This window comes from Pan paniscus, chromosome 18, assembly GCF_029289425.2.
Source record: "Pan paniscus chromosome 18, NHGRI_mPanPan1-v2.0_pri, whole genome shotgun sequence".
NCBI lineage: Eukaryota > Metazoa > Chordata > Mammalia > Primates > Hominidae > Pan > Pan paniscus.
In genome coordinates this window covers 35,792,002-35,818,487 of record NC_073267.2, presented here as the reverse complement: position 1 = coordinate 35,818,487, position 26,486 = coordinate 35,792,002, and the positions used below count along the sequence as shown (strand labels likewise).

Below are 26,486 nucleotides of genomic sequence, written 5' to 3'. Positions count from 1 at the left end.
CCTTTCAAGATATGTAGAAAACAGAAAATATATGAGTTATGAAGATATCTAGGCACATTTAACATTCTCTATGCCACTTAGTCCTGAACAGAGAATTTTCGATATAAATTGGAGGAAGCTTTTTTTTTTTTTTTTTTTTTCTTTTCTCACCCCCGAGACGAGTCTCCCTCTGTTGCCCAGGCTGGAGTATAATGGTGTGATCTCGGCTCACTGCAACCTCCACCTCCTGGCTTCAAGCGATTCCCCTGCCTCAGCCTCTCAAGTAGCTGGGATTACAGGTGCCCACCACCATGCCCAGCTAATTTTTGTATTTTTAGTAGAGTCGGGGTTTTACCATGTTGGCCAGGCTAGTCTCAAAACCCGACCTCAAATGATCCACCCGCCTCAGCCTCCCAAAGTGCTGGGATTACAAGCGTGAGCCACCACGTGAGCCAGGGGAAGTTGTTAAATTTACCACTTTTTAACAATTCCATTTAGGAAAGTTCAGTTGAGCTGTTGGACTTGGACAACTTTGCACCTCTCATCTTTGTCCTTGTCATCTAGTCATCTATACCATTACCTCCTAAGCAGGGACATCATGGGTGCCATGAAGCATTCATGCGTGATGGCATTTCTTTGCTTGTCATTTCTTCATGTGTTTGACATTTCTCCTAGCTCCAAACTGGGCCAGCTACCTTTCCTATGAAATCTAGCAGTAGTTGTGGGATTGACGTGGTTGCTCTTTTCATCTTTTTAGATTACCCATTGCTTCTCTCAAAATCCTAGTACATGACTTTTTTTTTTTATCCTATGTGCAGAAATCAGGAAAAAACAAATTCTACAAAGAATTTGAAAGATACTATTTCAGGCCAGGTGTGGTGGCTCATGCCTGTAATCCCAGCACTTTGGGAGGCTGAGGCAGATGGATCACTTGAGGTCAGGAGTTCAAGACCAGATGGGCCAACATGGTGAAACCCCATCTCTACTGAAAAGACAAAAAGTAGGCAGGCATGGTAGCAGGCACCTGTAATCCCAGCTACTTGGGAGGCCAAGGCACAAGAATCGCTTGAATCTGGGAGGTGGAGGTTGCCGTGAGCCAAGGTAGCGCCACTGCACTTCAGCATGGTTGAGAGTGACACTCCATCTCAAGAAAAAAGTCATTTCAATGACTACCTCAGGAGATTCATAGGTATCTGACCCACATCTGAGATGGGATTTGCATTGCATTTTCGCTATGATGAGAACAAATATTTAATATCTTAGAAGATTAAAAGCATACTGTGATAATATGGAAATCTTGGTGGGAATTCAGTCATTAGTGAGAATGTTTTGCGTTAAGTTCAAACCAGCCTCAATGAAGCTGATGTGAGGGAAGGGAAAGTGAACTCTGAGTAGAGCAGGGACAGAAGGAAGATGCTCCAGTGCAGATCAGGAAGGAGCAGGGGGTGAAATGTTACAAATTCTAGAACTCAGAGAGCTGAAGGTAATTACTTCCTTTTCAAGTTGTGAAACATGTTAACCTGTGGTAAAATACTTATAAGATGATAGTAACCATCTAACCATGTTGAAGTGTACAGTTCAGTTGTGTGAAGTATATTCATGTCATTTTTTTTTTTTTTTTTTTTTGAGACGGAGTCTCACTCTGTCACCAGGCTGGAGTGCAGTGGTGGGATCTTGGCTCACTGCAACCTCTGCCTCCTGGGTTCAAGCAGTTCTCCTGCCTCAGCCTCCCGAGTAGCTGGGACTACAGGCGTGCATCACCATGCTCAGCTAATTTTTGTATTTTTAGTAGAGATGGAGTTTCACCATGTTGCCCAGGATGGTCTCCATCTCTTGACCTTGTGATTCACCCGCCTCGGCCTCCCAAAGTGCTGGGATTACAGGCGTGAGCTACCGCACCTGGCCTGTTTTTTTTTTTTTTTTTTGAGACAGAGTTTCAATTTTGTTGCCCAGGTTGGAGTGCAATGGCACAATCTCAGCTCACCACAACCTTTTCCTGCTGGGTTCACGTGATTCTCCTGCCTCAGCCTCCTGACTAGCTGGGATTACAGGCATGCACCACCATGCCTGGCTAATTTTGTATTTTTAGCAGAGACAGCATTTCTCCATGTTGGTGAGGCTGGTCTCAAACTCCCGACCTCAGGTGATCCGCCTGCCTCGGCCTCCCAAAGTGCTGGGATTACAGGAGTGAGCCACCGTGCCAGCCTCATGTCATTCTTGTGTGTGTGTGTGTGTGTGTGTGTGTGTGTGTGTGACAGAGTCTCATTCTGTCGCTCAGGCTGGAGTGCAGTGGTGTGATCTCGGCTCACTGCAACCTCCGCCTCCCAGCTTCAAACGGTTCTCTGCCTCAGCCTCCCGAGTAGCTCGGATTACAGGCGCCCGCTGCCATGCCCAGCTAATTTTTGTATTTTTAGTAGAGACGGGGTTTCACCATCTTGGCCAGGCTGGTCTTGAACTCCTGACCCCGTGATCCACCTGCCTTGGCCTCCCAAAGTACTGGGATTATACGCATGAGCCACCGTGCCCAGCCGTCATTCTTATATTATTATTTCCTAGGTGTATTTCCTGAAGACTATCTTCTGGTCTCGAAATGGACATGATGGATCCACGGATGTACAGCAGAGAGCCTGGAGGTCCAAACGACGTAGACAGGAAGGTATGGCTCTCTTGGAGTCCCCATAGTGTGGAAATGAGTTTGCCCTGGAAAGGGAAAGAACAGCTTCTTTTCCTCAGGTTTCTCACCTTCTCTTCTCCTCACTCTCACCAAGGGCTGAGGTCCATTTGTATGCACACAAAGAAAAGAGTTTCTTCCTTTCCAGGAAATAAAATTGGCCTGAAAGACGTCATTACTCCATGGAGACATGTGGAAAGAAAATTTAGAGCGAAAATCCATAAGAGGAAGGTGACAACGAAAATCAACCATCATGACAAAATCAATGGAAAGAGGAAGACCGCCAGAAAACAGTAAGATGTGCCTTGACACAAATACTGTTGTATGAACCATGTGCCAATCAAAGTAGACAACTGTAAAGTCCTTGAGAATATTTTCTACAATATTTGTGGCAAATTCAGTGGGTTCAAAATTGAGTTTGTCCTTTCTGCTTCATTAGTTTAAGCTGTATAATTCCTTTCCCTTCCTACATTCTTGTTTGTCATTTTTTCGGGGGAAGAGGAGTTGCTAGTACTGGCATTGGTTTTCCTTTCTCTGTCTTTTTTTTTTTTTTTTTTTCCTGAGATGGAGCTTTGCTGTTGTTGCCCAGGCTGTAGTGCAATGGCACAATCTCAGCTCACTGCCTTTTGGGTTCAAGCAATTCTCCTGCCTCAGCCTCCCAAGTAGCTGGGATTACAGGTGCCCACCACCACGCCCAGCTAATTTTTGTATTTTTACTAGAGATGGGGTTTCACCATGTTGTCCAGGCTGGTCTCGAACTTCTGACCTCAGGTAATCCACCTGCCTCAGCCTCCCAAAGTGCTGGGATTAGAGGCGTGAGCCACCACAGCCAGCCTTTTTTTTTTTTTTTTTTTAATTTTGAGATAGAGTCTCGCTCTGTCGCCCAGGCTGGAGTGCTATGGTGCAATCTTGGCTCACTGCAACCTCTGCTCCCAGTTTGAAGCAATTCTGCCTCAGCTTCCCGAGTAGCTTGGATTACAGGTGTGTGCCAGCACATTTGGCCAATTTTTTTTTTTTTTTTTTTTTTTTTTTGAGACAGAGTCTCACTCTGTCACCCAGGCTAGAGTGCAGTGGCATGATCTTGGCTCACTGCAACCTCCACCTCCCAGGTTCAAGCGATTGTTATCCCTCAGCCTCTTGAGTAGCTGGGACTACAGGCATATGCCACCATGCCCGGATAATTTTTGTATTTTTAGTAGAGGCGGGGTTTCACCATATTGGCCAAGCTGGTCTAGAACTCCTGACATCATGATCCGCACACCTCGGCCTCCCAATGTGCTGGGATTACAGGCGTGAGCCACCGTGCCCGGCCAGATTTTTGTATTTTTAGTAGAGACAGGGGTTCACCATGTTGGCCAGGCTAGTCTTGAACTCCTGACCTCAGGTGATCTGCCTACCTCAGCCTCCCAGTGTGAGCCACCGCACCCAGCCTGGATTGTTGAATTCAATCCTTGGGTCACCTCCAGATTCATTTTCACAGTCTTTCATGTTTTGGTCATATTACATTGTATTTTGCTGCCATATGACTGATCTTTTTCTGTTAAATGTGAGATAGTTGTTAAAAAATATTTAGCAATGAATTGAGGCCTAGTAGCATGTTATCTTGCTGCAGAAGAGATGGGAGTCTACTTCTGGGGGATGGTCAGGGGTCCTCCATACAGGCTGCAATTGAGGTCGTCAGTGCAGGCTCAGTCCCTACAAAGGCCAGGGTATTTTCTGTCCACCTTTATTCTGATGCATGACTCTTCTGGGTCTCAACCAGAGCCAGTGGACTTCAGTATGGGTCGCTTTCATTGGCAGACCCTCAATCCACTTGTTTTCCATCTAATCCCATGCATGTGTGCAAAAGCTGCTGTGCTTCTTTGCATCTCAGTAGTTCCTTCTGGAATTCAGCAATGAAACTCAGGGAAATGGGTTCCAAATGCGAGGCTGACTTTCGTCCTGGGTTTCCTTCTTCTCCATCTTCACCTCATGTCTGTTTACTGCCATGTTAGCAATTTGATGTATTCAATCATGAGTTTTATATTCTGTTTGGTGTCCCCCATTGTTCTCATCGGAGATCAGAAGCTTCAGATGCACTTATGACAACTCAAGAGTAGAATGCTTCCTTAGCTTCCCTCCAGAGTCAGGTTTTGTGTTTCTAGTTCCCAAGGGCACAGCAGGAGTAGTGATGTCCTCACTGGCTTCTCATTTGCATTAAACTGTGAGCTTCTTTAGCGTGGGGACAGGACCCTGCTCCCATTGCATTCTCAGCACCTCACCACACACTCCTTGTTGGAGGCCACTCCAGACAGCGTGTGCTGAAGGATGCCCTGTGGTCAGAAACAAGTTCATGAACTTTCTCTTTGAAGTGTTTTTGTCCCTGTTTCCTAGCGTTCTGGGAATTTTACACATCCTTCCTATAAAACCAAGTATCAGGTGAGATCCTTAGGATCAGGACCATGAATCAAGTGGTGTGAGGGCAACACAGCAAACTTACCCTTTTTAGGCCATTTCCTTTTTCTGCCCTCAATCTCTGTGAACTGAACCTTGTTAAAGTCAGTCAACACCAGGGTGGATGGTTTGCCATTGTCACCTATTTTCAGGACATAACACCCGACTTAGGAGCCATTCCGATCATTTCTAATTCAATAGATGCGCCCAGCATTCAGATTGCCTTTTCTCTCAACCAGGATCTTTAAAGTCGATGACAAGAGTTCCAGTCCTGAATCATGGCAAAGTGCAGTAGTGAACTGCGGGGTTAATGACACCATATTCTGGAACGATCTCTCTATGGCTGATGGTCTCAGTTCCGGCATCAGCCTCTGACTGAGAATCAGGTCTCACACAGGAGGAGTCAGATGAGGAGCAATCCTCTGCTTCCGATGGAGTTAGTTGTGATGAATTGGTGAGGTCTGGTTTTTCACACTGAACTAAAATGAGCTTTCGCTGTGTCAAGCACAAGACTGACCCCAGAGACACACATAGTGCACCTCATAGAAGCTTTTAATAGTCTTTATATTTACTAAAGAATAGGACTAACTATGGAAGTATGAAGATGAGCTGGAAATGACAGGTGACTTGCCAGCAGGCCAGAGTGTGACTTTTTTTTGTCCCTCAATGGGAGGTGTCCATTCTCCCTTTGGTTGTGAGAATCAGTTGGTTCATTTGTGGGAAGGTTGCAGGGGGGATCTTTGAATCACAGCCTTCAGATGCCAGAAGGGCAGAGGGAATCCCACACGGGCTGGTGGATCATGTGTGTGCATTTCTCTCCCTTCTAATCTGAGGAAACTAAGCATGAAAGAATGTGAGCATGCAGAAAAGGAGAGGCAGGTATCAGAGGCAGAGGAAAATGGGAAATTGGATATGAAAGAAATACACACCTACAAGTGAGTTCAGAAACTGAACCCCACCCTCTTGGGAAACGCCCATTGGAGTGTTGTTTTTAACCTTTGTACAGTGTTTAGACCCAGTAAATGCAGAAATAGAAACAAATGGTCAGAAGACATATCGAGAGAGAGAGAGAGAGAGAGAGAGAGAGAGAGTTCACAAAACAGAAAACAAAGTACCTTAATATTTACCAGTGACCAAAAGATGTGAAGCAGCAAAACGTCTCCTGACCCCATTGCCAGCTAGACTGTGTGGAAACTCGGTTCATACCAGCCATTCTAGGGGTGGGGTGAGTTGTTGTCATCCTTAGGAAAGTGTGTTGTTGTAGGATCAACCACATCCTTCAAAAGGACTATGCCTGTTTATAAGCCCAGCTGTTTCTGCCCTGTGAAACACGGTAAGGATATTAATACAAAGAGAATACAGCTTTATGATAAAAGATGCTCAATGAAGGATGAATTAGGGATATACTGAGAATGGGGAAGGAAACTATCATCTCAGAAGTCAGCAGGCAGTAAGCAAGAGGAGGAATCAATATAGCAACAGTTTGGATCAGACCGTACAGTTTTTTTGTTTTTGTTTTTGTTTTTCTGAGATGGAGTCTCGCTGTGTCACCCAGGCTGGAGTGCAATGACGTGATCTTGGCTCACTGCAACCTCCGCCTCCCAGGTTCAAGTGATTCCCCTGCCTCAGCCTCCCAAGTAGCTGGGATTACAGGTGCCTGCCACCACGCCCGGCTAATCTTTTGTATTTTTAGTAGAGACGGGGTTTCACCGTATTAGCCAGGATGGTCTCAATCTCCTGACCTCGTGATCCATCTGCCTCGCCCTCCCAGAGTGCTGGGACTACACGCATCAGCCACCGCGACCGGCTCAGACTGTACTCTTATAGCCATCTGAAATACGTTTTCTAGGTAGAGATAGATTGTGGAAGGGTACAGTTGTGAGGATAACAGAAACATGGCAGATTATTTAAAATCATCCTGAAAGTGGTGCTTTATCTGATGAAAGTGATTGTAATCCATAGGAAAATGTTTCAACGTGTGCAAGAGTTGCGGCGGCGGGCAGAGGACTACCACAAATGCAAAGTAAGGAGCTTCCTCCCCGCAGTTGCAGGATAGTTCAGTGCTGATGCAGATGATGCCACGGCTCTTAGACTCTCTCAACATTCAATTTCTCATGTGTTGGCTTTTTCAGATCCCCCCTTCTGCAAGAAAGCCTCTTTGCAACCGGGTAAGTTTGTTTGTTTTCCTTGCTTTTGAACATAGTCTGCCAGGTCAGGACATGGATACATTTTTCTCCCTACAGCTCTGTGCTCAAGCCCTGCAGAGGGAGATGGCAGAGAGAAAGGCTGCCTACAAGCATCACAGTCCCATCCCTGTTGGTAACCGTGTTGTGCAAAAACACCTTCATCCCCACCCAGTGGGGCCCCTGATCTAATATTCAAAGTGTCAGAGGTTCCATATTTGTAATAGCAAATGGGCCCTGACTGTAAATTAGTGAAGAGTGAATGTAACTTATTACCCACAGGGACAATTCCAAATGAAGGCCTTAAATGATGCTCAGCTAAGCTGGTTCTTGTGTGGCCTCTGTACCTTCAAAAGCTGCCGAGTCCTATGATTACACGTGATGGGACTTGTACACTTGAAGTGAAACACAGTTTTAAAACTTGCATTGTTTAGAATTCCCACCTCATTTTTCCATGGACAAAAGTATTCTTTATGTCCTAGTGCACTTACAATTTGGTATTACCTGGGAGTGAAAAGAAATATTACAGCCATGCCTAACTGACTTCTTGAGGTAAGATTGTTCTGTCAGAAAACCCTCTCCCAGTTCCCCTGCAGCTCTTCAGGAATCCACATCTCTCCAGAGCTCTTTGTTCTCATGGGTGGCACCTCCAGAGTGAAGAAGATCCTTTGTCAAGAAGGGAAACAGAGGGGAAATGAGAGGGTCCTGCAGGCAGAGCTGGAATCAACTTCCACTCTGCCTCTTGCAAGCTGTGTGACCCTGGGCACAATTTCTCCTTCCTCTGGAAACCTCTGTTTTCTTAGATTTGGAGCAGGGTGGTCACACTGACCTTGCAGAGTTCTGAGAATCAGAGACAGAACATAAAAGGCCTGGAAAACATTCTCCAAAAAGAAGCTGCAACATGTGTGGACAATGGGCTTTTCATGCCTCTCTTACTGTCTGTTGACCTGGTGCAAGAAACGTGCTCTGGTGATGGCTGTGAGGGAGGAATGAGGATAGACATAGACACTCCTGTGTCTCAAACATGCTTCTTTATTACTCTGTTATGACTCTGTCTTCCCTGGGGCAGGACCCCAGCCTGCCTACATTTGCAGACAGACACAGTGGCATGTGGAGACAACAGTGTGTCCCAATGACTTTTCTTTACCCCCCAGCTGTCAGCAGTACTCAGTGGAAGGGTGATATTATGACAGTGATACTGCTATTTTGAAACCTGGAGGATGGAAAGGTGCAAAAATCTATCACCAGCAACAGAAGGTGCAGACCGTGTTGGTGGCAGTAATTTTGTCCATCAAATGAATATGTGTGAAAACATTCCCTCCTTCGGCCCTACAGGTCAGAATGGCGGCAGCGGAGCATCGTCATTCTTCAGGATTGCCCTACTGGCCCTACCTCACAGCTGAAACTTTAAAAAACAGGATGGGCCGCCAGCCACCTCCTCCAACTCAACAACGTTCTATAACGGATAACTCCCTGAGCCTCAAGACACCTCCCGAATGTCTCCTTCGTCCCCTGCCACCCTCAGTGGATGATAATATCAAGGAGTGTCCTCTTGCTCCTCTTCCACCCTCAGTGGATGATAATCTGAACGAGTGTCTCCTTATCCCTCTTCCACCCTCTCCTCTTCCACCCTCAGTGGATGATAATCTGAAGGAGTGTCTCCTTGCTCCTCTTCCACCATCTCCTCTTCCACCCTCAGTGGATGATAATCTGAAGGAGTGTCTCCTTGCTCCTCTTCCACCCTCTCCTCTTCCACCCTCAGTGGATGATAATCTGAAGGAGTGTCTCCTTGCTCCTCTTCCACCCTCTCCTCTTCCACCCTCAGTGGATGATAATCTGAAGACTCCTCCCTTAGCTACTCAGGAGGCTGAGGCGGAAAAACCACCGAAACCCAAGAGGTGGAGGGTGGATGAGGTGGAACAATCACCAAAACCCAAGAGGCAGAGGGCGGATGAGGTGGAACAATCGCCCAAGCCCAAGAGGCAGAGGGAGGCCGAGACACAATTACCCAAACCCAAGAGGCGGAGGTTGAGTAAGCTGAGAACACGCCATTGCACTCAAGCCTGGGCAATAAGAATAAATCCGTGGGTCGAAAAAAAGAAAAAAATCAAAAAATAAAACAAAACCCACACTCCAAAAACAAACTAACAAAGAATAAATAAATAATATAAAAATAAAATAAATACTGCAGTCCTTATGTTATTGCTTTGTTTCAGTATCTGGTATGATTGCCTGAGGGACCTGAGGTTTTTAATTAATTGTGGGGTTTTTTTTTTTAATCTTTAGAAGTGGTTGGTTATGTAAAATATTATTATTATTATTATTTTTTTTTTTTTTTGAGACTGGGTTTTGCTCTGTCACCCAGGCAGGAGTACAGTGGCTCGATCACAACTCACTGCAGCCTCAACCTCCTGGGCTTCAAGCAATCCTCCTGCCTCAGCCTCCCAAGTAGCTGGGATCACAGATGTGTGCCACCACACCTGGCCAATGTTAAAAAATCCTTTAACTTTTTTGTAGAGATGCACTCCTGGACTCAAGCGATCCTCCTACTTGTCCCGACCACCAGCCTCTTTCTGATAAACATTTACACTGTTTATTATCTGATGCCATTTCTATCTTCTTCCTTGTCATCCAGACATCAAAGAATTAGGTTTCTTCAGGGTTTTCTTTTTCAAGTCCTCATTGTTAAAGATCACTCACATTAGGGCCAGACACCACGACTCATGCCTGTAATCCCAGCACTTTGGGAGGCCAAGGCGGGCAGAGTACTTGAGGTGGGGAGTTTGAGACCAGCCCGGGCAACTTGGTGAAACCCCACCTCTACTGAAAAACATACAAAAATTAGCTGGGCGTGATGGTGCATGCCTGTAGTCCCAGCCACTTGGGAGGCTGAGGCATGAGAATCGCTTGAACCCAGGAGGCAGAGGTTGTAGTGAGCCAAGATCACATCAGCACACTCTAGCCTGGGTGACAGAGCGAGACTCTGACTCAAAAAATAAATAAAATAAATATCACTTACATTAGATATACCCAAGGGGTGTTCTATAGAGAGTTGGAAGCAGTGGTTATTGCAACAGGGGCACGGAAGTCATCTGGCTATGCCAGGATGCCCAGGGGATACTCGGGGTGGGTGGCATAGTGGTGCTGGGGACTCACCGCACAGGACGCTCTGATCGACGCACTGCCAGGAGTAGCGCTCTGTCTTGGGGCTGCAGCCGGCCTCCTCAGCTCGAGTGTAACAACAGTCGTGGCCATGGCAGCACCTGCGGATGTCACATGGGCAGGACAGCAGGTGGGTGAAGCTCTCTCCTGGCCCTCCTCTCTTGCCAGGACCATGGGTGACTGAAGACCCCCAGGGAGGCACAGCATCCTCTTATCTAAGTTTTTTTTGTTTTTTTTTTAAGAGACAGGGTCTTTCTCTGTCGCCCAGGCTGGACTGCAGAGGCACAGTCATAGCTCACGGCAGCCTTGAACTCCTGGGCTCAAGCGATCCTCCTACTTCAGTGTCCCAAGTAGCTGAGACTACAGGCACACGCCAGCATGCCCGGCTGGTTTTTTAATTTGTATTTCCTTTGAGACAGCGTATCTCTCTGTTGCTCAGGCTGGAGTGCAATGGCTCAATCAGCTCACTTTAGCCTTGAACTCCTGGGCTCAAGTGATACTGCCACCTCAACCTCCCAAGTATGCTACTACAGGAACACAAACTCCTTTTTTAAATTTTTTGTGGATATGGGGGTCTCACTATGTTGCCTAGGCTGGTCTCGAACTCCCAGGCTCAAGCAGTCCTCCTACCTCAGCCTCCCCAAATGCTGGGATTACAGGTGGGAGCTACTGTATGCCTGGCCTTATCTAAGCTGTTTCCCTGAAAATCCCCGACTTGGGTAATGATTCCATTGGCCCCACCATGACCTGTCCTGCCTTCCTGGCTGTGCCCAAGCTTGGTCCCTGCCTGCCTGCCTGCCTGCCTCACTCTCTGGGTCTCGAGCTTCTGTGACACATGACTCCTCTCTCTTCCTGGAGTGATCCAAGCCCTGCCACTTCCTGACTTTGCCCACACTGTACCCTCTGCCTGGGGCAACTTCATGTCTGCCCATTGACCCTTAGGCCTCAGCCCAGGCACAAGCCCCTGCCTCCGGAGGTCATCCAGGCCTCACCAGGCTACACCCTCTCGTAAAATTGGATTCCCTCCCTTCAGGGCAGGTTTATAATGAAATCCTCCTCAGAGGCCAGGTGCGGTGACATCCATCTGTAATCCCAGCACTTTGGGAGGCTGAGGTGGGAGGATCACTTGAGGCCAGGGGGTCGAGACCAGCCTGGGCAACATAAGAGAGACTCTTGTCTCTATAACAAATTTAAAAATTAGCTCACCAGGCCAGGCTCAGTGGCTCATGCCTGTAATCCCAACACTTTGAGAGGCCGAGGCAGGTGGATCACAAGGTCAGGAGTTCGAGAGCAGCCTGACCAACATGGTGAAACCCTGTCTCTACTAAAAATACAAGATTAGCCAGGCATGGTGGCACGCACCTGTAATCCCAGCTACTCGGGAGGCTGAAGTAGGAGAATTGCTTGAACCCAGGAGGTGGAGGTTGCGGTGAGCCAAGATCATGCCATTGCAGTCCAGCCTGAGCGACAGAGCAAGACTCTGTCTCGAGACAATAAAAACACACAAAAAATTAACTCGCCATGATGGCACATGCCTATAGTCCTAGCTACTTGGGAGGCTGAGGTGGGAGGATTCCCTTCAGCCCAGTAGTTTGAGGCTGCAGTGAGCCACTATGATTGTGCCACTGCACTCTAACCTGGGCAAAAGCGAGACCCCAGGCTAGAGTGCATGATTTTGGGTCACTGCAACCTCCACCTCCCAGGTTCAAGTGATTCTCCTGCCTCAGCCTCTTGAGTAGCTGGGACTACAGGCATGTGCCACCACGCCTGGGTAATTTTTGTATTTTTAGTAGAGACAGGGTTTAGTAGAGACCATGGTGAAACCCCGTCTCTATTAAACAAATCTCTACTAACCCCATCTCTACAAAAAACAGCTGGGTGTGGTAGTGCACACCTGTAATTCCAGCTACTTGGGAGGCTGAGGCACGAGAATCATTTGCATCTTGGAGGCAGAGTTTGCAGTGAGCTGAGATCGCACCACTGCACTCCAGCCGGGATGACAGAGCAAGACCCTGTCTCAAAAAAAAAGAAAAAGGAACAAACAACAGCAACGACAACAAAAAAACCTCTGTGTCAATCACAGCCTTCAAGCTAGGGGAGAGGCGGCCGAATTCTGCCCTCTGCTAACTGACTATAGCTTTGTGGAAATGGGTGAGTGGCGTGCCCTTGTGAGCCTCAGGGCCCCATCTGTAAAATGGGCATAACTGTCATGCCCGTCTTTAAGAACAGCCTTGGGGGTAAATGAGTGGAAGTCATGGAAAGATCTCAGCCCACAACCTTGCACAGAACAGACGCTTCTCACACAGTAAGTAGCAGGAGTGCAGAGACTGCAGGCATGAATCCAGCCAGACTGCCTGGGTTCAAGTCCCAGCTCCCACGTCTTGGTAACTATGTGGCCTCAGACAAGTTACTTAATATTTCTTTTTTTTTTTTTTCAGACGGAGTTTTGCTCTCTCACCCAGGTTGGAGTGCAGTGGTGTGATCTCGGCTCATTGCAACCTCTGCCTCCCGGGTTCAAGCAATTCTCCTGCCTCAGCTTCCTGAGTAGCTGGAATTACAGGCACCTGCCACCACACACAGCTAATTTTTGTATTTTTAGTAGAGACGGGGTTTCACCATGTTGGCCAGGATGGTCTCGAACTCCTGACCTCGTGATCTGCCTGCCTCAGCCTCCCAAAGTACTGGGATTACAGGCGTGAGCCACCGCACCTGGACACGTTACTGAATATTTCTGTGCCTAGGTTTCTTCATGTGAAATGGGATTGTTGTGAGAACACAAAGGGATTCCCAGGGCAGTTCCTAGTGCATAGTCTGGCTGCCTTTGTATGTGTGTGTGTGTGTGTGTGTGTGTGCACGCACGCGTGTGTGTGTTTAATATAGAGACAGGGTCTCACTCTGTTGCCTAGGCTCGTTTGAAACTCCTGGGCTCCAGTGATCCTCCTGCCTCGACCCAAAGTGGTGGGATTACAGGCATGAGTCAACACACCTGGTCACTTTATATTATTATTATTTTTTTCTTTTGAGACAGGGTTTGGCACTGTTGTCCAGGTTGGAATACAGCGGTGCAATCTCAACTCACTGCAAACTCCGCCTCCCGGGTTCAAGCAATTCTCCTGCCTCAGTCTCCCGAGTAGCTGAGATTACAGACGCCTGCCACCACACACAGCTAATTTTTGCATTTTTAGTAGAGATGGGGTTTCACCATATTGGCCAGGCTGGTCTTGAACTCCTGACCTCAAGTGATTTGCCCGCCTCAGCCTCCCAAAGTGCTGGGATTACAGGAGTGAGCCACCGCTCCTGGCCAATTTTTTAAGGCAACGTTTTCAGCCCATGGCCAGGGTAAGGCGCAGCTAGTACCAAGATCTGGCTTCACTGGCCATGTTATCCAAGAGGCCTCTGCCTGCCTGCAAAGTAGTACTGCACACTGGGATCTCCCTGGACCAAACCCCAGCTTCAGTTTTGGGTACTTCCTCATAAGCCTTGACTACCCCAGAGTGTGAGGGATTTTGTAGCCTGGTCCCAGGCATGCACTCACCAGTCAATGGCATCGCGGGGCTGGCCATGGCCTCCCAAGCCACAAAAGGAACCATATTTCATATAGGCGATGGGAGTCTAGGGACCAACACAACCCACAATTCCTGCCAGTTCCAGGATCCCACGCCGGTGCACACATAATATCCTGGAGGCTGGGGGGTAAACAAAGGTGACAGGCTGCAGGTCAGGGCTTCCCAGACCCCTGGGAAGGGCATGAGCCTGAGAAGAGCGTAGGTGTTACAGCCTGGCTGTCTGGGTTTGAATCCTACTTCCTGGCTGTGTGACCTTGGACAAATTCCTAACCTCTCTGGGCCTTGGTTTCCTCATCTGTGAAATGGGGGATAAGCTGACTTCAACTCATATGAATGAAATGAGATATTGAGTATAAAGCCCCTGGTGCATGAAAAGGCTATTATAATCCAGCTGGGCTCAGTGGCTCACACCTGTAATCCCAAGATTTTGGGAGGCCCAGGCGGGCAGATCACCTGAGGTCAGCAGTTCAAGATCAGCCTGGCCAACATGGTGAAACCCCATCTGTAGTAAAAATACAAAAATTAGCCGAGCATAGTGGTGCACGCCTGTAATCCCAGCTACTAGGGAGGCTGAGGAAGGAGAGTCACTTGAACCTGAGAGGCGAAGATTGCAGTGAGCCAAGATTTTGCCACTGCATTCCAACCTGGGCGACAGAGCAAGAGTCTCAAAAAAAGAAAGAAAGAAAAAAGGCTAACTATTATAATCAAGGTCCTCAAGGTAGCCAAGGAGGGAAAAGAGTCGTGCATGAAATCTTTGTCCAGTTCCCTGTATTGGGCACTCGGCATCATATGAGCCTACAGGTGTCTGTCACCAAGGTGGGCTCCTCTGTGGCAGCTCCCAGGCCCTGGCACTGCCCTGTGCTCATGACTTTTCCTCCAGACTCAGGCTCAGGGCCTTTGGTATCTCCTCTTATTTTCACTGCCAGATAGGAAGGCCCCTTGGCCTGAGCCCAGCCATTTTTCTAGATCCTGGCACAGCTTGGACATGTAATGGTGCCCAATGCATGTGACTGGAACCCCTGCATTGGACATGCAGGAAACGAGGCCAGCCGGGAAAGGTAACCCCACATTCCCACAGCCAGCAGGAACTCAAGCAGAGGCTTCAACCCAGGCTTCTGACTTGCAAACCAGTGCTCCTTCCTCCTTACACAGTAACAACAGGGGAAGGTGGCCTTCTGGGTTGCCAGAGCCGAGTGGTACCAGCAATAGAGTGGAAACTCACACACAGGCTTGCCTGCTTCCTGGTTTAGGTTTAGGGTTTATACGGCTCCGGGAGGTTGATGCATTGTGTTTGATCATCCCTTTTTTTTTTTTTTTTTGAGACAGAGTCTCATTCCTGTTGCCCAGGCTGGAGCACAGTGGTGTAATCTTGCTCACAGCAACTTCTGCCTCCCAGGTTCAAGCAATTGTCCAGCCTCAGTCTCCCGAGTAGCTGGGATCACAGGCGTGCCCCACCACACCCAGCTGATTTTTGTATTTCTAGTAGAAACGGGGTTTCACCATCTAGGCTGGGCCGGTCTCAAACTCCTGACCTCATGTGATCCACCTGCTTTGGCCTCCCAAAGTGCTGGGATTATAGGTGTGAGCCACTGCGCTCATCCTGATCATCTTGTCTCTCTTTTTTTAAATAGAGACAGGGTCTCACTCTGTCACCCACACTGGAGTGCAGTGGCACAATCATAGCTCACTGCAGCCTCCAAATCCTGGGCTCAAGTGATCCTCCTGCCTCAGCCTCCAGAACCTGGGCTCAAGCGATCCTCCTGCCTCAGCCTCCAGACATACGGGCATGCACCACCATGCCCAGCTAATTTTTAAATTTTTAGTAGATCTGCGGTCTCACTATGTTGCCCAGGCTGGTCACAAACTCCTGGCCTCAAGTGATTCTCCTTCCTTGGCCTCCCAAGGCGCTGGGATTCCAGGCATGAGCCACCATGTCCAGTCTCATTTCTGTTTTATCTAGAACATGTTTTCATCACACTGACTTTTTTGAGAAGTCCAGGCCAATTTTAAATTCCATTTTGTCTTTTTATCAGTGGAAAAGTAGCATATTTATGTTGCACGACAAAGATGAATCAAATAGGAAGAAAATGTAAAACACATTTGGGGCCGGGCACAGTGGCTCATGCCTGTAATCCCAGCACTTTGGGAGGCCAAGGCGGGCGGATCACCTGAAGTCAGGAGTTCCAGACCAGCCTGACCAACACGGAGAAACCCTGTTTCTACTAAAAATATAAAATTAGCCACGCATGGTGGCTCATGCCTGTAATCCCAGCTACTTGGGAGGGTGAGGCAGGAGAATCGCTTGAACCCGGGAGGCAGAGGTTGCAGTGAGCCGAGCTCGTGCTATCACACTCCAGCCTGGGCAATAAGAGTGAAACTCCATATCAAAAAAAAAAACACACACACACAAAAATAAAATGGCATTTAGAGTTGAAAGCTTCACCTTCCTCTCTGGATGGTGAGTCCTCACTCTCCCAGCAGCCCACGCCTCTGCCTCAAACCTCCATGGCTCCCATGAGTCTGGATAAAGCTAAGGAGTCTCACTGCACCTCAAGTCCTGGGGGTAGTCAGCCCCTCTCACCCCTCCCTCATCCTCTCACCCAAGAGTCATTTACTGTCCCTCCAGTTATGCCCGGTCACGCAGACACTCTGCTGCTCAAATGCCCTCACCCCATCCTCAGCCTGCTCCCAGGCCACCTCCCTCCAGAATCCACTTTGCCTGCCAGGTGGCCATAGGGACCCTCGCCATACTGTCTGCTTGTGGTAGTGCCCTCCAGCCTGGGGGGTCTTCCAGAGCAGATATCTGGCCAAGCGCAGTGGCTCATGCCTGTAATCTCAGCACTTTCAGAGGCCAAGGCAGGTGGATCACCTGAGGTCAGGAGTTCGAGACCAGCCTTGCTAACATGGTGAAACCCCGTCTCTACTAAAAATACAAAAATTAGCCAGGTGTGGTGGTATTGCATGCCTGTAGTCCCAGCTACTCAGGAGGCTGAGGCAGGAGAATCTCTTGGACCCGGGAGGTGGAGGTTGCAGTGAGCCGAAATGGTGCCACTGCACTCCAGCCTGGGCAACAGTGAGACTCTGTCTTAAAAAAAAAAAAAAAGAAAAGAAAAAGAGCAGAGCTCTGATATAAGCTGCCCTGGCACACAGTGAGCTTCCAGAAATGGTCCCTTGACCTCTAAATCCGCCAAGACCCAGGGAACATGCCCTCTCTGAGCACTCTGACAATGATTTGCATTTCTCTAATGACCAGTGATGATGAGCTTTTCTTCACATGTTTGTTGGCCACATAAATGTCTTCTTTTGAGAAGTGTCTGTTCATATCCTCCGGCCACTTTTGGATGGGGTTGTTTTTTTCTTGTAAATATGTTTAAGTTCCTTGTGGATTCTGGATATTAGCCCGATGGATAGATTGCAAAACTTTTCTCCCATTCTGTAAGTTGCCTGTTCACTCTGATGATAGTTTGTTTTGCTGTGCAGAAGCTCTTTAGTTTAATTAGATCCCATTTGTCAATTTTGGCTTTTGTTGCCATTGCTTTTGGTGTTTCAGTCATGAAGCCTTTGCCCATGCCTATGTCCTGAATGGTATTGCCTAGGTTTTCTTCTTGGGTTTTTATGGTTTTAGGTCTAACATTTAAGACTTTAATCAATCTTGAGTTAATTTTTGTATCAGGTGTAAGGAAGGGGCCCAGTTTCAGTTTTCTGCATATGGCTAGCCAGTTTTCCCAACACCATTTTAAATAGGGAATCCTCTCCCATTCTTGTTTTTTATTACAACTTTTTACCTAAACATTCAATAGTTTTCACTAACTTTTTGGCAATGAGGCAGCTGAGTCTAAGTAGGTTAAATCACTTATCTGAGGTCACACGGCAGGACAGTGCTTGTTCTGCAAAGTTACGTGTGTTTCTTTTTGTGGACCATGAGAACATCTCCAACTGCCCTTTTTGACTTGGCCACCAGGGAACTCAGCGCCATGTTCTCAAATCCAGTTTAGTAACTGGCCTCCTGGCCTGTATATCTTTATTCTACCTTCCATCCTGCTCTGTTCTGCTTTTACCTCTTATTCTAGATTATCTTTCTTTAGTCCTAATTTTAAATTTATATCTATAATCTTGTTATATATATTTCTTGGCATCTACTATAAGTGGGTAGTGAACAAATAAACAAAATGTGATGAATTTTAGAGGACTAAGAAAGGCCTAAGTCACACCAAGCTTCATGCTGGATAATTTGTCATCCACCCAGACTGTGGTTCTGCACTCGCCAGTAACCAGTTTTGTTTTTTTTTTTTTTTTTTTTTTTTTTTTTTTTTTTTTTGCTTTTTGCCAACCATACATTTTGCTTTCATGGTATCGAAGTGGTTTAAGCTTATGGCTTCCAGCCTGCAGTGGCCATGAGGGGTCAGTCTCTCGTCAGGAGGGGTTGGCAGACTCTGTTCTCAGATAGGCAGCAAGGATGGAGGTGGGGCAGGAGCAATTTCACTACCTGCCTGGCGTCTGGGTCTTGCTTAGAGAAATAATTCCAGGCTCTGCTGCTTTCGACTCTGTCTCTCATGGTTCCACTGATTCCTGCAGAGATCTAGAGAGAAAATTTCCAGCTAGGAGTTTCTGGCTCGTTTGATTTTGAACATGTTTTGAGTATTCCACCCCTTACCCCCCCGCCCCCACTCACTACTCTATAGGTTTTTTTTTGTTTGTTTGTTTTTAAGAAAACAGTTTGAAAGCAAAAATAAATAAATAATTCAAAACAGAGGGGCCATTTTTATTTACTTTGGTTGTTTCAGGATAGGGAAGGGAGCTTACACTTTTTTTGAACTCTTATTCTATGCCAGCCGATGCACCACATTCTTAGCTTAAAAGCCTGCTTCTCTTTGATTTCAGAATAACTTGGAAATAAATTATCAGACCCTGCATGCTCTGATCCTGGCCGTGTGCTCTAACTAAATCTCCCCTTCCTTGCTTCCTCCAGCGAGTTGTTCTCCCTTCACCTCCCAGCACAAGCTTTGCACATGTTGCCATCTGTCCTACAAATGTCCGTCCCTTCCCAGTCTCCGTGTGACTCCCTCCTTCACACCCATGGTTCTCCACTGAAATGTCCTTTGAGCGCGTCTCAGATGCCTCAGTCTAAAGTAGATGATTCCGGGCTGGGTGCAGTGGCTCACGCCTGTAATCCCAGCACTTTGCGAGGCTGAGGCAGGCAGATCACCTGACATCAGGAGTTCAAGACCAGCCTGGCCAACATAGTAAAACCCCGTGTCTACTAAAAATACAAAAATAAGCCAGGCATGGTGGCGGGTGCCTGTAATCCCAGCTACTTGGGAGGCTGAGGCAGGAGAATCGCTTGAACCTGGGAGGCGGAGGTTGCAGTGAGCCGAGATCACGCCACTGCACTCCAGCCTGGGTGACAGAGCAAAAATCTGTCTCAAAATAAATAAATAAATAAATAAAGTAGATGATTCACAGAAACCTCTGTTCTTTTAGAGCACTCTTCAACACTTTTTATGCTTTTTATGTTTGATTTCTAATAAATATGTTTCTTTCACTATACCATAAGTATATTCCTTCTTCTAAGTTTCATTAAGGTAGAATCACGTATGTCTTATTTCCTGTTATATCCCTAAGTACCTAGCATGTAGTAGGCATTCAATAAAAATTGATTGAATGATTGAACACTCAATCCCATGATTTGAGTGTTTTTTTTGTTTTTGTTTGTTTGTTTTGAGACAAAGTCTTGCTCTATCACCCAGGCTGGAGTGCAGTGGTACTATCTTGGCTCACTGCAATCTCTGCATCCTGGGTTCAAGCGATTTTCTTGCCTCAGCCTCTCAAGAAGCTGAGACTAACTACAGGCCTGTGCCACCATGCCCAGTGATTTGTTTTGCGTGTGTGTGTATTTTTAGCAGAGATGGGGTTTCACTGTGTTGGCCATGCTGGTCTTAAACTCCTGACCTCAGGCCATCCACCCTCCTTGGCCTCTGAAAGTGTTGGGATTACAGGTGTGAGCCACCACGCCTGGCCTTTTGTAATTATTCTAACAGCTACTACTTATTAGGTGCTGACTGTATGCCAGCACTGTGCCAATTGATTTATTTATTTTCAGGGATTGGGTCTTGTTCTGTCACCATGGCTGGAGTTCAGTGGCACAATCATAGCTCGCTGAAGCTTCAAACTCCTGGGGTTAAGCAGTCCTCCTGCTTCAGCTTCCCAAGTAGCTGGGAATACAGAGATATACCATTACACTCAGCTAATTTTAAAAAATGGCTGATTTTTTTTTAGAGATGGAAAAAAAAAAAACCAAAAAACGGCTACTACTTATTAGGTGCTGACTGTATGCCAGGCACTGTGCTGATTTTTTTTTTTAATGTTTTTTATTTTTTTAGAGTTGGGGTCTAGTTCTGTCACCATGGCTGGAGTTCAGTGGCATGATCATAGCTCACTACAGCTTTGAACTCCTGGGCTTAAGCAATCTTCCTGTCTCAGCTTCCCAAGTAGCTGGGATTACAGGCATGGGCTATCACACCCAGCTAATTAAAAAGACATTTTATTGTATAGATAGGGGTCTGGCTATGTTGCCCAGGTTAGTCTCAAACTCCTGGCTTCAAGCGATTCTCCTGCCTCCACCTCCCAATGTGCTGGTGTTACAGGAGTGAGTCATGGCACCTGGCCCTGTGTTGATGTTTTACATACAGCATCTCATTTAATCCCCACCAGGATCCTGTGGGGATGGATTGGATTATCCCCCACTCCTTGGAAGAGCTTAAGGATACCCAACCAGTTGGTGATTGAACTGGGATTTGAACTCAGGCATTCTAATGGCAAAGCTGTGCCCCTTCCACTCTACCATCGTGTTCCTCTCCAGGGGAGGTGTCCCTGCAGTGCTGTGACTTTGTCGTCGAACATGTGCTGAGGTACGTGAATCCTCTGGAAAAGAAGGGCAAAGGAACAGGCTTTCCAGGCAGGAAGCCCCTGCAGGCGAGGGAGGAAGGCTGCAAGGGACATGGTAGGAGGTATCTTGCTCCCCATAGCTGGGCTGGGAGGATGAGATGGCTGAGAGCCAGGAGCTGGGCTGGGGTTAGGCTCATATCAGCCTGCAGAGGGCTTTGGGGAACCCAGGCTTTGGGGCCAGACAAACATAGCTTCTCACCCGCCTGATCATTTCCTCTCTGTTGTATCCTATGTTTCTGGGTCTCAGTTTCCTTATCTATGAAATGGGGATACCATGACCTGTTCTGCCTGCTTCATAGAGTGCTAAGGAGCAGATGACATAAGCTGTTCTTATTTCTATTACTTATTTTCATTATTGCTATTCTCAAGCAGGCAGACTGTAATTTTTTACCTCTTTCTTTTTTTTCACCCTTGAGTTGTTTGGAAGTTATTTTTAAAAGTCTTTGAAGTGTCCTTTTCTGTATTTGGCAAAAGCAAAATGGAAATTGATAGCATTGTCACCATCGGCATCCCCTCACTCCGGCCGCCTGGCTGGGGGACAGCTCTGGGAAAATGTGGAGATGTCTGTTGTGGGCGGCAGGTTTGTTATTGCGTGAACTTTTCTGGTGAGACCTGACCAGCTCCCTTTTAAGGCAATTGCTCGTGTTCTTGTTCCTCCTCTTTTCTTTTCCTGCCAATATCAGGTCCTTTGTGCCATCTCCAGGCTCAGAAATCCGTACAGCCAGAGTCGGTCCCCAGTTTGGCCACTTCCAGCTGAAAAGCTTTCCCATGCCTTCCCTTTAACTTAGAATAGCATCCAAATCCTTCATTGTGACCAAGGCCCTGTGCAGTCTGCTCCTGTCACTTTCCTCTCCATTACTCAGCTCCAAAAGTGTCACCTCCCTTGACTCCTCCAATGCCCCGCATGGTTTCCAGCCCCAGGGTCCTTGTGGGGTCTTTGCCAGGAATCCTGCTCCCCATTTTTTTGTTATGGGTAGCTCTTTCTCATCTTTGACATCTCTGCTCCAGAGTCAACTTCACACATGGCTCTTCCCTAACCCACACTAAAAAATAAGCCTCCTTAAAGAAAAAAAAGAGGCAGGACGTGGTGGCTCATGCCTGTAATTCCAGTGCTTTGGGAGACTGAGGTAGGAGGATCACTTGAGACCAGAAGTTTGAGATCAGCCTGGGCAACACATTGAGACCCCATCTCTACAAAAAAAAAAAAATAGCGAGGCGTGGTGCTGTATACCCGTAGTTCTAGCTACTCTGGTGGCTGAGGCAAGAGGATTGCTTGAGCCCAGGAGTTCGAGGCTGCAGTGAGCCGTGATTGCACCACTGAACACCAGACGCAGTGTCATGTACTTGTAGTCCCGGCTGCTTGGGAGGCTGAGGTGGGACCATCTCTTAAGCCTGGGAGTTTGAGGCTGCAGTGAGCCCTGATCATCCTTGTGAATAGCCATTGCACTGCAGCCTGAGTTACACAGATACGTCTCTTAAAAAATAAATGAAAAGAAAAGCCTTTTAAATTCAGTGTCTTCGCATAGTTAGTCCAACGTTAAGGAGTGTTACCAGATACAAACAGGATGCCCAGTTACATTTTTTTTTTTTTTTTTTTTTTTGAGACAGAGTCTCACTCTATCCCCCAGGCTGGAGTGCAGTGGCGTGATCTTGGCTCACTGCAACTTCTGCCTCCCGGGTTCAAGTGATTTCCCTGCCTCAGCCTTCCAAGTAGCTGGGAATATAAGCACGTGCCACTGCACCCAAATTTGAACCTTAGATAAACATTGAATAATTTTCCAGTATTACATCAGATACATAACTTGTATTTTAAAAATCATTCCTTATTTCACTGGATTGAAAATTGAATTGGGTGTCGTATATTTTTACTTGTTAAGTCTGGCAACCCTACCCTCTAGAGACAGGTGTTGAATGAATGAGTGTGAAGTCCTTAGCTTAGGGCCTGGAGCTCAGTAGGTGCTAAGTAAATGTCAGCTGTCAGCATCTTCCTCCTCCTCCTCTTCCTCCTCTAGTTGCTTCTCGGAGCTAAGGTCTCCCTGCTCCTTTTTTCCTCTATGGAAATGGATGAGAAAAGGTTTTCTAACAAGGGGCCATCACCTGGATTTTTAGAATAGCATAAAATATTCTCTGCTGCAGCTTCGGAATCCGATTGTGCTGGTGTTTGGCAGGAAAATGCAGTGAGTTATCACAGAGCGTTCCCTCCAGCACTGGGTCATGCAAATATTTATTGCGAGCATTAAATAATAAATGGAGCAGCCTGCCCAGTGGTAAATCTGTCATGTTTGGTTTCAGCCAGGAGTTGTGATGGCTCTGGAATCGCTGCCCGTTTCACCGCATCCACCTGCCCTCTAGAGGAGCAAGGCCAACAGCCGAGTTCTCTGGGGTGGCATCAGTGGGCTGGTGTGGAAGCCAGAGGGGCGGTGGGGGGAGTCAGCCAGGCACGGAAACTGGCAGGTAAGGCAGCCCTGTGGCCCAGGAACCCGAGCCGCAGCCACGCTGAGCAGGCCTGGACCTTTGAGTCCTGCTACCACCACAGTTCTGAGGGGACACGGCCTCATTGTCCACATCTGGATTTATCTTTCCGTATTTCCCTCCTTGCTCTTGTCAGCTTCATTCTGGCTGACTGGCTGGAGCTGGCAAGCTTCTGAAAGTGGAGTCAACCTTCCGACCCTTTTTCTAGGCTGAGTGGTGGGGGAGGAATGAGACCGTGTGTTGGACTCAAACTCGATGCAATAATGTTTCCCAGCCCCTGTGGTGTGCTGGGGCTCCTAGCACACATCCTCTTGTTTAACCTCAGCATTGCAACCTGAAACACAGACACGTGGGTTCTTGAGCCAGATGCCTCTGAGTTGGAATCCTATCTCTGCACTTAACAAGCGGTATGACCTTGAGTGAGCCACAGTTTTTCAGAGCCCCTGTTTCCTGTCTGTAAGGTGGGGGAGATGGTGGCACTCACCTTATGGGGCTGTTATGTATTAGTCCATTGAGGTGTCTTAGCCTGTTTTGCGTTGCCATAAAGGAATACTTGAGGGTGGGTAATTTATAAGAAAAGAGGTTTGTTTAGCTCACGGTTCTGCAGACTGTACAAGAAGCATGATGCCAGCATCTGCTTCTGGTGAGACCTCAGGAAGCTTTTCTTCACTGTGGAGGGTGAAAGGGGAGCAGGTGTGTCACATGGTGAGAAGAGGGGTGAGAGAGAGACAGGAAGGGTGCCAAACACTTTTTTAACAATCAGACCTCGCCGTGAACTAAAAGAGTGAGAACTCACTCATTACTCAGGGAGGGCACCAAGCTATTCATGAGGGATCTGCTCCCACCACCCAAATACCTCTCGCCAAGCCCCGCCTCCAACATTGGGGATCACATTTCAACATGAGGTTTGGAGGGGACACACATCCAAACTATCTTATGAGGTAGTAGGATAATGTAGGTGAAGACTTGCACAGTGCCCGGGACCTGGGGACAAATGCTAGCTCTGATGGTTAATAATGGTCCAGAGAAGAAAATAACTGCTCAGATGCACAGACATGACTGCACTAGTCAACCATGCAGGTATAAGTCCCCATCCTAGATTATGGGGTGCATAGAGCTCTAGCCCACCATTATCGAGTTGTAGAACTAAGGCTCCAATCTGGGGCTTTATGGATCCCTAAATCATGCCCTTTCACCTTCCCCATATCTGCTTTATTCCTCATAGGGTGGCAGGGAGGGTGGAGCTCATGCCTGGCCTTAATCATCATGGCCTAAGTTTGGTAGTGTCCAAACAGTGGTGAGGGGTGAAGTGGTAGGGTTGCCACGTAGGTTGTGTTTGGCTTCAAATCACTGAGAACCCAACTGGAAGTGGTGTAGATGCTAATGGAAGTTATTGTTTCTCTGCAGGGGGCCACGTGGTTAATTGATTCAGTGGCTCCATTGTGGAATGGTGGGCCTTGTTTCCTTCCACTTTTCCACTATTCCATTCTTAGCAGCTGGCTCTTGCCCTCAGCCACACCCCATCATGGTCTCCAGATAATATGGACAAGAGAGAAGAGAGCCTTCTTCCACTTGTTCCCCGCTTGTTTTTGAGACAGGGTCTCGCTCTGTCACCCAGACTGGAGTGTAGTGGTGCAATCATAGCTCGCTGCAGCCTTGAACTTCTAGGCTCAAGTGATCCTCCTTCAGTTTCCTGAGTAGCTGGGACTATAGGTGCATGCTACCATACCCAGCTAACTTTAGAGTTTTTTCTAGAGATGAGGTCTCCCTCTGTTGCCCAGGCTGGTCTCGAACTCTGGGCCTCAAGTGATCCTCTTGCCTCAACCTCCCAAAGCACTAGGGTTACAGATGTGAGCCACCACGCCCAGCCCATCTGTCCCTTTTTATGATCATTTTCTCATTTTCTCAGAAGCTGCCAGCTGACTTCTCCTTCATCTCATTGGTCAGAAATGTATCACGTGCCCTTTTCTAAGCCAGTTGCTGGCAAGGGGAATGGAATTACCAAGGTTGCCTTAGACCAGTGGTTCTTAAAGTGAGATCCCCAGTCCAGCAGCATCTGCCATGTCCAGGCAATTTTAAGAACTGCAAATTCTCAGACCCCGGCTCAGACCTACTAAATCAGAAACTCTGGGGTGGGATCTATGTTTTTATTTATTTATTTACTAGAATCGGGGTCTCTGTTGCCCAGGCAGGAGTACAGTGACACTATCATAGCGCATTGCAGCCTCCAACTCCTGGGCTCGAGCGATCCTCCTGCCTCAGCCTCCCATGTAGCCAGGACTACAGGTGTGCACCCCCACACCCAGCTATTTTTTTCATTTTTTGTAGAGACAGGGTCTTGCTATGTTGTCCAGTCTGGTCTCAAACTCTTGGCTTAAACAATGCTCTGGTCTCAAACTCTCGGCCTCCCAAAGTGTTAGAATTACAGGCGTGAGCCACTGCGCCCGGCCCATAGTGTATGTTTAAACGTGCCCTCCGGGGGTTTCTGATGGACACTGAGTTTGAGAACCTCTGGCTTCCTAAGATCTTTTCCTCTGAAGAGCCAGAGAATAAATATTTCAGGCTTGTGGCCACACAGTTTCTGTAGCAACCACTCTGTTCTGCTGTTGCAGTGTGAAAGCAGCTATAGATGATAATAAATAAGTGAATGGGTTTATTTATGGAGACTGAGATTTGAATTTCTTCTAATTTTTATGTGTTAGGAGATATTATTACACTTTTGATCTTTTCTAACTACTTAAAAATGTAAAAGCCATTTCCAGCTCCTGAGCCGTACAAAAGCAGGTGGTGGGCCGGGTTTAGGCAATGGTTTGCCAGCCCTCCATCAGACTGCTCAAGATTCATCCCCTGAAACTGGGGAGAGCCTAATAGTCTTAAAACACAGAGAGCCCCAGATTCTTTAGAAAATTGGAATTTGGGCTGGGTGTGGTGGCTCACATCTGTAATCCCAGCACTTTGGGAGGCTGAGGTGGGAGGATGGCTTGAGCCCAGGAATTTGAGGCCAGCCTGGGCAACATAATGAGACCCCATCTTTACAAAAAATAAAAATAGTAGTCGGACGTGGTGGCATGTACC

At 47.4% G+C, this 26,486-nt stretch overlaps 1 protein-coding gene across 1 annotated transcript; it reads left to right on the top strand.

Moving 5' to 3' along the window:
• The first annotated feature begins 627 nt into the window (after positions 1–627).
• On the top strand, positions 628–9,449 carry LOC117977916 (nuclear pore complex-interacting protein family member B15-like). The gene is made up of 4 exons (XM_063597576.1): positions 628–2,943; positions 7,046–7,106; positions 7,216–7,251; positions 8,602–9,449. The coding sequence occupies exons 1-4, from the start codon at positions 2,570–2,572 to the stop codon at positions 9,382–9,384; spliced, it is 1,254 nt and encodes a 417-aa protein (XP_063453646.1). The 5' UTR covers positions 628–2,569; the 3' UTR covers positions 9,385–9,449.
• The last annotated feature ends 17,037 nt before the right edge of the window (positions 9,450–26,486 follow it).

Coding starts and splice junctions, on each gene's coding strand:
- LOC117977916 (XM_063597576.1), top strand. CDS start 2,570: ATGGACATGATGGATCCACGGATGTACAGCAGAGAGCCTGGAGGTCCA. Junction 2,944..7,045: donor AGGAAGACCGCCAGAAAACA/GTAAGATGTGCC, acceptor TGTAATCCATAG/GAAAATGTTTCAACGTGTGC. Junction 7,252..8,601: donor GAAAGCCTCTTTGCAACCGG/GTAAGTTTGTTT, acceptor TCGGCCCTACAG/GTCAGAATGGCGGCAGCGGA.